Here is a 12,666-nt window from a genome sequence, read left to right as displayed (position 1 = left end):
TTCCTGTGCTGCAGGGTGCCCCGAGGGGAGCTTTGGCCCGGGCTGTGAGTCCAGCTGCCAGTGCCAGCATGGAGCTGCCTGCGACCACGTCAGCGGAGCCTGCACCTGCACGGCGGGCTGGACAGGAACCTTTTGTGAAAGAGGTACTGCTGCTCCCCCTGGCCCCTTCAGGATTCAGGGAGAATTTGTTTTGGTTTTTGTTCAGAGAGCAGGTTTTACAACTGACAGCACTGGATCTAAATGAACCACTGAACTTTGTTGGAAGCCGATACTGAAATGTGAACTTCCCTCTCCTAACTCAGCAGAGCATCCTGCTGGGTGCCAAAGGCTGGGCACGTGTTTTCACGTGGATAAAATTAGATATATGCTTAAGGCTTCTGCTCTGTGAGTCTTTATGAAGACTCTTTTCAAGCAGAGTCCCCCTATTTGAGCACTGAGCAAGGAGAAGCTTGTTCAGCCTTTTGCTTGCTTGTTTCCAGTGCCTCCCTGAAGTGATTTTGAGAAAAACATGGATGTGTACATCATCCCTGTGGAACTCTTTAAGAACAGATTCACTTCTAACTTAAATAAATCCAATTCTATTCTATCACTTAGTCATTTGGTAAAGTGTTGGACTGGATTATTTAGCTACATTATGGTGAGTCAGTCTGTGGCATTATCACAGGAGGTTGCTGTCATGCTGCATCATTTTGCAGGTTTTTTGTATAAAAAAATACAAGAGAAACAACACAGGGACATTCAGACACTGTGAAAGTTAAGTGTAGGTGATGGAAGATTCTTCAGATTATGGTATTTGAACCAAAGTCACAACTGTTTTGCATGGAAAGCAGCTTAATCAGCCAGTTTGAGCAGCGAGGATGGAGGGAAGTGACAGCACTTGCAGGCAGCTGCTGCCCTCTCATGGGAAGGAAGATGCTCCACAGCCTGACCAGGAATATGGCAAGGCACCCACAGGCTGGAGTTGACATTCCTTGTTATTCTTTCCCTCTCATGCTTATCAGGGACTATGATACAAAATAAAAATTCTTTCCAAGGTTCTGCTGCAAATTGCACCTCGCAATTCATGGTATCTCCACTATGTCCCTTTTTAATATAATTTAGCTGAAATCTGTTTGCCTAAATCTACTAAATCTATTTTTTAATTATTGTATTTTTATTGTAAAAAAAAAAAAATGAGGCAGCCGTCTGTGTTGCGTAAATCTCTTCATCTCAGCAGGAATTATCATGGGAACAAAGAGGCTAAACATCATTTGCCAGAATAGGTATGAGGAATATGGATAGGACTGGGGGATTCTGTTGGTGGAAAAAAAAAAACAAATCTCAGCTTCCAAATCAGTCACGTTGGACATTTTTGTCTTTTTTTTTTTAATTCCTGAAAGAAGATTGTGGAGGGGAGAGTGAAATTCAGGGCTCCATAAAACACCGTTTTCCATGTGTTTTCTCTCAGGAAGGCAGAGTGTTTGCTCTCAGCTGACCCGGGTTACCTCTTAACTTAGGAAGTTTCAACCAGAACAGTTTGGCAGCTTCCAAAAGACGCCGAGGGAGGAGAACATGTGGGTGGCTTGCCCTTGGTAGAACCTTCTTGGCACCTTCTCTGGGAGGAGCTGCAGCGCTTCTGTTCCGAGTGCCTGGGAGACTGGCAGGGTTTCCTTCTGGCAGGGATGTGCTTTTTGCTGTCCTCTTGGCAATCCACCCACGTTGGCCAGGCTCTGTGCCTTGCAGGCAGAAATTCACATCGAGCCCTGGCTGCCTTGGACTTCAAACGTGCTGCTGATGCCTCAGCCCGTGGCTGGGAAGGGCTTCTCCATCATCACAGAGATGCTGAGACTGAGACTTTTGCACCCTTCTAAGTCTGAGGTCCTGGGAGAAGACAATCCCTTACAAAATGTGATTTTGGTTGATATTAATAATTAATTTTACCCCTGCACAGCCAGGGTGTTTGGACCTGCAGTGGTTGCTTTTGGTATTTTGCATTGTGGCAGCACAGGATCTGAGACTGCAGAAATCCCAAAATTTGCCTTCAAATTTTTGGTTTTCATTTGGGGAAAGTTTCTTCCCATTTTGCTGGGAAGCTGTTGTTTATTTTCATTAATTTTCTGCCCTCAATATGAATTAAGGCTGCTGCAAAACACCACTTCAGTGACCATTTCCAAGCTTATTTGCCACAAATTTCCAAATCTCTCATCAATATTTGTTGGAATTATTAACGTAATCTTAGTCCTTGCTGAGTCTCTATTTATATCATCTCTCAGTAACACAGATAACAGCCAAAGCCACACCATCATCATCATCTTCATCACGCAGAAGCACAGGACAGTTTCCCAGCTCACTCCTAGCAAGAGACTTTTGCTCCAGGGCTGCTGTTTCATGAGACCTTTGCTGTGAATTATTCAGGAGCTGACTGAACTTCAGTGCCCTGAGCCACAGGATGCTGACAAAAGACCTCACACTCTTCAAAGTACTTTTGTCTGTCCATCAGCATCTCAGTTCTGCTCTGCCCTGAGTCACCTTTGATCAGCTGCTCTTCATCTGCTACCTCTCAGTGGTGCTGCTGCCTCTGCACTCGTGCTGTGGTCACATATAATAATGATGGGGAAGAATAAAGCTATCAAGACACTCTCTGAAAGAAAATTAGACGTTTCTGAAGGTGGTACATGCCTGCTCCATCTTTCAGCCCTGCTCAGTGTTTTGTGAAAATGAACCTTGTGACTCTTTCAAAGGAGTTTCAAAAGCAGCAAAACTGCTTCAGTTGCAGAGTAGGTAATGATTGCAAATAAGGCTGAAAACAAAATAATCTACAAAGAAATTATTTCAGTCTGTGAGAGCAATCTAGGAAAGGCTTCCTTTGAATTTTCTTGAAAGCAGCAAGCGATACAAGCAGAACACTGATGAAATAATGTATGTTTCTTCACAAGGTCTCGCAGTACCAAAGGAAAATGAATATTTTCTGGTGGATGCTGCTAGCAGTGCCACCAGCTAGCTTCCATGTGTGAGTGGAGAATGTTGTGTGCTTGGGCAGAAGGTGCCAGAGGGACACAGGGAGTTCTGGCTGCTCCTGACCTGAAGCAGCAGTCAGTGTCTCTGCATTCCTGGGCTCTGCAGGGGCAGGGATCACAAGGTGCCTGTGTAAGTCCTTTCTCAGCACAGACAACCTGAAATCTTCTCCAGAAAAAGTGCTTCTGTGTTCACCCACTGCTGCAGGGCTGGGGTTATAATGCAATTCCAGATAAAGAGGCGAGGCAAAAAAAAAAAACCCAACCAAAAGAATCCCAACCCCAAAACCAGTCGTTATTGTGATAAATAGATAAATATATCAATGCTTACTCTAACTAAATGTAAGAATCTGCCATGCAGGAAACCTGAGCCACGGGCTCCTGGTATATGCTGAATGACCCAAAGCTTGTCTCCAGTTTTGGGATCAGGCCAACAGAAGAATTATCCAGGTCATTGATTCATCTGTCCAAACATCCCAAAATACCAGACAATTAGTGCACTAACTGAAGGCAGAAGGAGTCTCAGAGCATTTCTACAATATATTTATTAATTGATGCATTAATAACAACAACATATCACATCACCCTGGTGGAACACCAAACTTGGCTCTTGCATCTGAACTGCTGTGGGATCAGCCCTGCCAGAGGATGGACAGACTGGACCCTTCCCTTGGAGTTTCAGAGGTTAATCATTACCCTAGGAGAGCCCAGCAGGATTGCTGCTTTGCTGAGATAAAAGGGGAAAGTGAGCACTAAGTGCATGTCGAGGAATAGCTGACAAGGCTGTGCAGCCCCTGTGTTAAAGAAGAACTTGGTCAGCCTTTGAAGTCACTGAGGGTTCAGAAGAACTTGGTCAGCCTTTGAAGTCACTGAGGGTTCAGCAGGAGGAGCCCATCCATGTCTGCTGCTGAAGCAGAGGGAATGGGGAATAACAGAATAACCCTCATTAAACCTCACCCTGGTGGCTCTTGTTGCACGTTGTTAGCTCCTCTCTTCTGCTGAGCACTGAGCAGAGGCTGCTGATGCTCCATTGCCATGAAGCCCTTTCTCTGTTCTCCTGAGGCAGCACAAACCTGGGAAGGGCAGCAAACCTCTCGTGTGCCAGGGAAGAAGCTGCAGCCTGGACAGGACAAAGGGAAGAGCAGCTTTTTGATTTTGAGTGGATGAAACAACCATGTGTAGTCACAAGCTGAGCAGCAGAGCAGCCACAGCAGATGTTCAGTGGTTTGCACTGTTGCTGGATGATGGTCCAGGTTTTCCTAAAGCTACAGATAGAGAATTCCCTCCACTTGTAGCCAGAGCAGCCAGCAGTGGCTGGAGAACTGAATTTGCATCTGTGAAAGAGGCAGTATCATTGACTTGGACAAAAAGCCTGGGCATGAAGAAGCCCTGGGCAAGAAAAGGGGCAGAAGAGTCCAAGAGTGGAAGATGCACACAGAGAACTCACTGGGAATGCTCAAGGCCAGGTTGGATGGGGCCTGGAGCAGCCTGGTCTAGTGGCAGATGATCTTTAAGGTCCCTTTCAGTGACACCAGTGTTAGTCTGTCCTGGTAGAGAGCTGTGAATTAGTGTGGAGGGTTGTTGGTCAGTGTTGATGGTGGCAGTCATTTTAAGTTCTCTTGGGAATCCAGTCACTCTGATTTCATGGTAGAAGTGTGAGGATTGGATTTTAAATAAAAGTTTATATTGAGCAAGGAGGACAAAGAGATAAGTTTTACTGAACTACTGCTTATTTTACTGAATTTACTGCTTATTTTACTGAATTACTGCTTATTTTGCGAGCACCATCACTCCTGAGATTGTTTCAGGGATTCTGTGGCAAGAATGATGCACAGTTGTGTATCTATAGATTTGTTATAACTTAGTGCAACATAATAGCCTGTACTGTGTGACATAATATACGCACTTAGACAATCTAAACACACATACAGAGGTTAAATTAAGGCTACATGGAGAATACATTTTTAAACTCTGCATAGCAGCCTTAGTGTTTTTGTAGTGCAGCATTTGGGGTGTGATATGGTCCACTGACAAGCACTGATCCTTATTTTCACTGCTGTCAGCCCTGGTACAGATAAAAACTGAATCCATGGGGTTGCTCTTCCTTAGTCCAGGTTCAGTTCCAGATGTAGGTGCAGAGCTTCTTCAGCTCCCTGGGGTTGTTTTGCTATGTTTAATTTGTCTTGGTTTTCTCTGCTCATTTGCTTTGCCAGTTTTTCATTCCACCACTTATCTGCACCACTGTGGCTTTAGGTTCACTGTTAAAGAATCTTTAGAAAAGTGTCAGGACAGTAAATGGGAGCAGAAGTTTTGCATTTCCAGAGGGAGGGAGGTCAGCAGGGATGGCCCTGGAGTCCTGTGTTACATTGAATTATTTCCTCTGTCCATTACAGAGGCACAAGGAACAGCTTGTGTCAGCCCAGCTCCATTCTCTCACTTGTTTTATAGCTTTTCAATATTCTCAGCCCTATTTTCCTGTGCAGAAATCTGTTGCTTGTGTAAAAGGGTCACATTTTTCCAAGATGCACTGTAGCAGAGCTGGGCAGGCTTAACCCTTGATGGGACTTCAGTTCTTAAGCATCTGTGAAAAGACGAGACAGAGTTTATGCAAAAAAAAAGAAGTGTGCTAAAAAAGGAATGTTTTGCATTTCCAGCTTGTCCAGACGGATTCTTTGGGATTGACTGCCACCAGGTGTGCAAGTGCAAGAATGCTGCTGGCTGTGACCACGTTCTGGGCCTGTGCCACTGTCTGCCAGGCTGGCTGGGGGAGAGCTGCGAGCAGCGTACGTACACCCTGCTCCCACCCAAACCTCCTTGGTACTCCCTGCTCCCACCCAAACCTGCCCTGGTACTCCCTGCTCCCACCCAAACCTGCCCTGGTACACCCTGCTCCCACCCAAACCTCCTTGGTACACCCTGCTCCCACCCAAACCTGCCCTGGTACACCCTGCTCCCACCCAAACCTGCCCTGGTACACCCTGCTCCCACCCAAACCTGCCCTGGTACACCCTGCTCCCATCCAAACCTCCTTGGTACACCCTGCTCCCACCCAAACCTGCCCTGGTACTCCCTGCTCCCACCCAAACCTCCTTGGTACTCCCTGCTCCCACCCCTGTGGCAAGCACATTTCTCTCCCTCTCAGGATTTTTCATAGAGTTGCACAGAAAGAAATGAAAGAGAAAACAATTTCTATTCCTGCTCCTTCTTTTTCCCATGTGGAATGTGTTTGGAGAATTGTTTCCCTGGGGTGATTCTTGGTTGGATTCTGGTGAGGATTGTTTGAGCCTGGTGGTCAATCCAACCCACCTGGGGCTGGACTCTCAGAGACGGTCACAAGTTGTGAGTTAGAGTCAGAGAAAGTAGTATGTAGTTTTAGTATCCTCCTTTTATATAGTATATTAATGTATTTTAGCATAGTTATAATAAAGAAATAATTCAGCCTTCTGAATTGAGTCAGACATTGTCATTTCTTCCCATTGGGTTCACCTGCATTTACAAAACAAACCTCCTCTGGGAATGGGGCAATGCCCTGCCAGGCCACACTTCCACATAGATCACCTTCCCTTCCCAAATATGCCAAAAAAGGGAGCAATTTTTGGTGGCTGTGTAAAATCACCACCTCTCTTCAATGTTTTTTCTTTCTGTAACTCGTCAAACATGATAAGCATCAGTTTTTAAATAGCAGAGCTGTCTCCTGCCATATGACAGCTCCCTGCTTTTTATTTTTGTGTGACATTAAGAGATTAAATGTTGTGTATCTGTTTCTGGTGTATCTCATCTAATTATCAATTGTGAAGTGTCAGATTACAAATGTGCAAATTGGAAAAATGAGAGCTGGGGCTATTTTGTTATTTGAGCATGACAAAATAGTTTTTAAAATAGTTATTAGGAAAGTTATTTGTTTTAAAAATAAATTTCAGCTTCCCAGATGTTCACAAGTGTGGATTATCCCATAGTTTTTAAGCTAACAAAGTGCTTGTATGTATACATATATAAAATTGGCTATTCTGAGAATTTTTTCATTCCATTTCATGGGAAATTAGGTCATTTTCTTTAGCTGCATGGCATTACATATGGAAATCACTGAGCCTATTTGCAAAGTTTAGCAAATAAGTGGGCTTTTTTAAGGTTTTCAGGTTTTACCTTCTCAGCTTCCTTGTTTTCCTTTAGGATGATGTCATGGTCTAAACTTCCTTTTGAAAATATGAGTGCTGTCTGCAGGACTGGGGTGTAGAGCTGGGCTGCAGGGCAGCTTCACAGCTCTGTGAGGGAACACTTCTTTAGTCCATAGGTCATGGCTTTCTGCAGTAGAAAAGTGGTTTAATTTAGAAAATAGAGAGCAATATGGCTTGTACTGAGGCAATGCTGTTCTTCAGCCATACACTTTTATCGTCAGCCCTGTTTGAGGGCAGTGCTCACTCTTCATAATATTTTCCATCACCATTCAACACAGCCCATCTTCTGAGAAGGTTTCTCCTGCACAATCCCCTGCTCTTTTGTTTGCAGGTGGGTCAGTTCTGCTGAATCTCCCCCATTTTTGACACTTTTCCTCACATCCCACCACTGCAGTGTTTTCCCTCCTCGTGCCCTCCCACAGGAGCACTTGGCTCTCCACCTCCCACCACCTGGAGATGCCGGTGGTGGCACAGCTTTTGAGTGTAGATGAGTGGAGTGAGCACACAACAGAGGCAGAGCAGAGCCACCTTCCCATGCCACAGGTCAGAAGAGCTGCTGCTGAGCATGTTCAGTATTTGGTCCTTGTTCACAGCCTGTTTCTCCTGTCCAGCACTGGCAATGTGTCACCTTGCCCCTTCCCCAGTCCTTAGCATTAGGGATTGCTGCACATTTCATGAAATTCAATTAAGAGTTGCAGCTCCTTCTCTATGGCCTCTGGTGCCCTGCTTTACTCACATTAGGGAAAAAAATCCTATTTATTGTCTTGAGCCAGAGCCATTAGAACTTTGTGCTGGGCTGATTTATTCCTCCTGCTGGTGAAGGTGCCAAAGCCCCCGAGGCCTCCATGAGTGAGAGAGAGAGGTCGGCTCTCAGTGCAGGGTGTCTCCTCCTTTCCCCTTGGCTAAGTGAGGGATCTACATTTTGATTTTACACCTGGGCCTCATCCACGCTGCTCCAGAGCTGCTCAGACCACGGCAGCTCTGGATGGGAGAGAGCTCAGCCCTTCCCATCCTCCCAGGGTGTTTAATATTCACCTTGCCTGTTCCTGGGACCCAGCAGCTCCAACAGCTGGAAGGACAGCACTCGTGTGGAAGTAATCAGATTGCAGGCAATGTGCTGGAGGATATTGAGGAATAATTTTGGCATCATGGGATTTGAATTGATCCTAAGCCAGCCATGCAGTGAGTTTTATACTCTGCTATCTAATTACAGGCAGTAGGGACAGTGATGCCTTTTGTTGAAGCTGCCTAATGCTTTCCATTACCAGACCGTGGATTTCAGTTGTTTGAAAATGAAATTATGTTAATCTGGGCTGAAATCTGCCAAGCAAGCTCTGCCTCAGCTTCAGTTTGTGCTTGGAGATTTTATTTGGGGATTTTTTTGAGTGTCCACCTGAGGTATTTTAGGTTTCCAAGAAAGAGGCTTAGGAAAAGTATGTTGCCTATTCTCTCTCTTTTTTGTCTGTTTGTTTGTTTAGATTTTGGTTTTTGTTGTTGTTGTTGTGTTGTTTTAATGAACTGTTTCACTGAGTGCAGTGATACCTCAGTGATACAGAAGTGAGGACCTGACATTTGGCATTTCTTTGTGATAGAGATGTAACTTTCCCATTTGGATACTCCATCCCTGGAAGTGTTCAAGGCCAGGTTGGATGGAAGGAGCAACCTGATCATGACAGGGCATCCCTGATCATGACAGAGGTGTTGGAAATTGATGATCTTTAGGGCCCCTTCCAACCCAAACCATTCTGATTCACTGCAAATTCATCCAAAGTTTGCAAACTTAAAAAAACCCAACCAAACCCTCCAAAAATCTCATACTGCATATGGTCTGTAGCAGATGTACACACTTCAACCTCTGAATCTTGCCTTAATTCTGTCAGTACTATACATGCCTCTTTCTGGAGCTGTTGGGAAGTGGCTTCTTGTGGTAAAAAAGAGACCACACTGGTTTGAAAAATAAATGACTACAGAAAAATTTGCTCAGCCAGAGGCACTGATAAGAGGGGTTTGACATTTCATGGTGTGTGAGCACTTGAATTTGCAGATTCCCTGTCCTTTTAAAGCTAAAGCTTCATTTTGTGGAGAATAATCCACAGAAGTCACTTGAAATCAAAGCTCCTGGACACCATGTAGAGCATTAGAGCCCATCACTTTCCTGTGCTCTTGGGCACTTTTGAATTTTGTTGACTTCTAGTCTGGAAGAAAAGTCTCCAGTTTCTTGTGTTCCTTACTCTGCATGCAAAAAGGTATTTTAAAGACTGCAAACAAATAAATCCTCCTCTTGCAGAGGAAAGATACCAAGAGGAAAATTTTGAACCAGGAAGAAATCTATTAATTTAAACTTTTGGATTAAGTTATCTCTCTTCTCTCATCATGAAGAAAGGAAAGGCCCAGGGGTATGTGTACATTCAGTTGTGGAACTCCACCAAATAGTTTCAGTATATCACTTTTTTCCCTAAATCTTCAAAAAAGTACTTTGAAAATCAAGATTATCCCACCAGGAAGCAAAGCAACATTTGTGTCTACCCAGTAGAATAGTCAAAATTTTCTTCTCCACAATTTTTTGCATTCTTATCAGAATTTTCACTGAAACGCCCTATTGTCTTTTTGGTAAGTGTAACAAGAGCTTTGCACATACACTCCTCACATAAACCTCCCTCAAACCACTGGTAACCAGTCAGGAGATCTGGTGATGAGCTGGTTTTTCCTTTGGCTTGGTTGTGCTATAGTTCTGGTCTGTATTGTGGAAATATTTAGTTCTGCTCCCAAAACCCGAGCCAGAGCTCTGTAGATGTGCTGAACTTTTCACTTGGCAACCAAGCTTCATTTGCAGAACAAACTTTTAGCTGTGATGGGATTGAGCTCCTGCTCTTTCTTGTGGTTTCAACATGGATGGGCTCCAAGTGATGACAAGAACAAGCAATGTAGAAAAGAAGTCCTGGGAGAAATGGTGTCTGAGAACCAGGCTGGGAAGCTGGAAGCCTTTCTCAGATGGGGAAAAAAGGGCTGAAAATGGGTCAGAGACTGTCAACCAAGTTCCCTTCCAAGATCAAGGTGGTTTCACACCTCCCTTCTATCCCCAGGGACTTGCTCTCCCACAGCACTGCACCATGTTCACTGACACCCTGCAAGGCAGAGAAGTTTGAGTGAAAATTCACTATTTGGCTGTGAAACCTGGAAGATGTCACATTCAGCAAGTGCAAGACACTCTCCTGGATCAGGGATCCAGGCTTTCTTTGCCTCTCCAGTGCAAGCCAGAGGTGCTGCAGGGATGAGAGGCTCTGACAGGAGCTCCTGCAGTGCAGAGCAAAAACTGTGCAAGGAGGCGATGCAGCTCCATCAACCCCCTTTGTATTATTTTGGGTGATACCTGAAGAAAACAGGGGAGCAGAACTGTCTGTTCTCCACCATTCAAAGCTGTCCAAATCTCCAGAGCAGTGGAGACTGCAGGAATTTTATCACTGCCATTTTTCACGGGCAGCAGCACTGAAAGCAGAGCGTTTGCTTGCCAGATGACTGCGCTGAGTTTTCACCTGGGAGCCAGCAACTTAACCAAACTCACTGAAAATATCACCCCTCTCCGACCAAAGAATGAGAGTCTGGGTGAGCAGAGGCACCCAGCTGTGCAAAATGAACACTGAAAACAATGAAGTTGTCAGTTCTCTTACCAGGATGCAAATAAATACCGGGGCTGTCAGGCTGCTGGTTCTGCTGGGCCATTAGTTTAGCACAAAGACATTCTGCAGAGCAGGGGATGGCAGCTGATCCATCACCCCCAGTGAACCAGCTCCTCCATAGAAACCTCTGCAGAATGGGCTGTGAGACATATTTTTAACCCACATTATTAGGTTAGGCTTTCATAAGACACATTATCTCTAAACTGCGAGTGTTGCAGAGCAATTGCACTTTGTGTGATCTTAATTTGAAGAATTATTTTTTTTTTAATGCCTTTTTCAGTTTATGTGTTGGCTGCTAATGTGGACTTAGCAGTGCTGAGTTAACAGTTGAACATGATGATGTTAAAATTCTTTACAAACCTAAATGATTCTATTATTGTTTCTAGAGTTAGACATGGTTAATATATGGGGTTTTAGATATATATATATGTATTTCCAGGGATGGTGAAGTCATCATTCCTTGAAATGTTCAAAAAACAAGTAGACACAGCACTTTGTGATTTGGTTTAAGGATCATGTTATTTGGCCAAATAGTGGCCTGATGATCTTGAAGAACTTTTAATATTCTATGATTTTATGTGGACTTAGGCACCCTTATGATGTGAAAAGCGTCATCGGAGCACAGCTCCAACCTGATTTCCCTGTTCCTTGGACACTTCCTGATGGGGTTTTATGGAATTCTGTCGTTGCAGCCTGCCAGGGGAGCAGCTACGGGCCGGGCTGCAGGAACACTTGTCACTGTCACAACGGAGCTCTGTGTCACCACGTCACCGGGGCGTGCCTCTGCAGCCCGGGCTGGAAAGGAGCCACCTGCCAAGAAGGTACAGTTGGAAATTCAACCCCCTACCTGTGGATTAAAGCAGGGAAAAATAAAACCCTTTTCTGGGGAAAGCCCGCTGGTATTTTAGCTCTCAGCTCGTTGCCCTGAGTTGTCTCTGGGTTTGGATCTGCAGTGACGTGAGTTGGTCCATTAAATTAATCCGTGGCACTGTGCTGTAGGATCCCAGTGTGCACGAGGCAGAGGGGGGAAACAGCCATAAACTGGGAAGAGAGCTGATTTTGAAGGCTGATGAAGGGAGAAAAGGTCCATAAAACTCCCAGTTATGACGCTGAAATGAAGCTCTGTTTCTTTTCTATGGGCTGCTTTACTGTCCCATGCACCAGACTGATCCTTGGCATTACCTTGTGCTGTTCCAGACAGAGCCTAAATCCAGAACATGTGAAAGGCATTGAGCCTTCCAGCCTTGGCAATCAGAGCCGTACAAGAGGCTTAAGCCCAGCTCCACAGAGCCCTAAGAAGAGGCTGGCAAAGAAAGGCTGCACTGTGGCTTGCATTGCACATCCTAATCCATGCAGCCCAGGCAGTGGGAAAAGTCTGTCCATCCCCCTTGCAGAACCTCCTTGTTCTGTGCCTCCCCCACGAGGTCCCTGGGGTGGCAGCACTGCCATGGAGCTGGGAATGCTGCTGTGGGTGCTCCTGGGTGAGCTGGGATTTGGAGTCAGCACCTCCTCTCTGACTCTGCCCTTCAGCATCCCAAGGGGATTGTTAGGGAAAAGGGATGAAAGCTGGCAGGGGTAGAGTGATATTCAAATTTAGCACATTCCCCTTTTAAAACTTAATATAAAGACAGCTTTCCTGAAGGATTTAAAAATTGGGAAGGCACCCAACTGTTCTTGATGACATGTACCTTTTTTTTGTTTTGTTTAAAAGCCACAAATACAAAACCAAAATGAAAGTTACAAAAGCTATTTCAGACACACCTTTTCTATTTAAATACATGTTTGGGGATTTCTTTTATCTTTGAAGCGATAAGGTAGAAT

General features: G+C 44.9%; 1 protein-coding gene across 7 annotated transcripts in view; it reads left to right on the top strand.

Annotated features, from left to right (window-relative positions):
• Positions 1 to 12,666, top strand: part of LOC110480370 (uncharacterized) — a 199,336-nt gene that overhangs the window by 162,414 nt on the left and 24,256 nt on the right. For all 7 annotated transcript variants that reach the window (XR_014957412.1, XM_085588049.1, XM_085588048.1 and 4 more), the window contains 3 exons: positions 15 to 143; positions 5,648 to 5,776; positions 11,538 to 11,666. Coding sequence is in view for 6 of the 7 variants with exons in the window: in XM_085588049.1 (XP_085444175.1) it covers positions 15 to 143; positions 5,648 to 5,776; positions 11,538 to 11,666 (387 nt within the window). In the remaining variant the exon portion in view is untranslated. The remainder of the gene's footprint in view (positions 1 to 14; positions 144 to 5,647; positions 5,777 to 11,537; positions 11,667 to 12,666) is intronic.

This window comes from Lonchura striata, chromosome 9 (assembly GCF_050655825.1).
Source record: "Lonchura striata isolate lonStrDom1 chromosome 9, ASM5065582v1, whole genome shotgun sequence".
NCBI classification, from domain to species: domain Eukaryota; kingdom Metazoa; phylum Chordata; class Aves; order Passeriformes; family Estrildidae; genus Lonchura; species Lonchura striata.
Note: the sequence above shows the minus strand (reverse complement) of the source record. Positions and strands in the feature narration are given on the sequence as shown.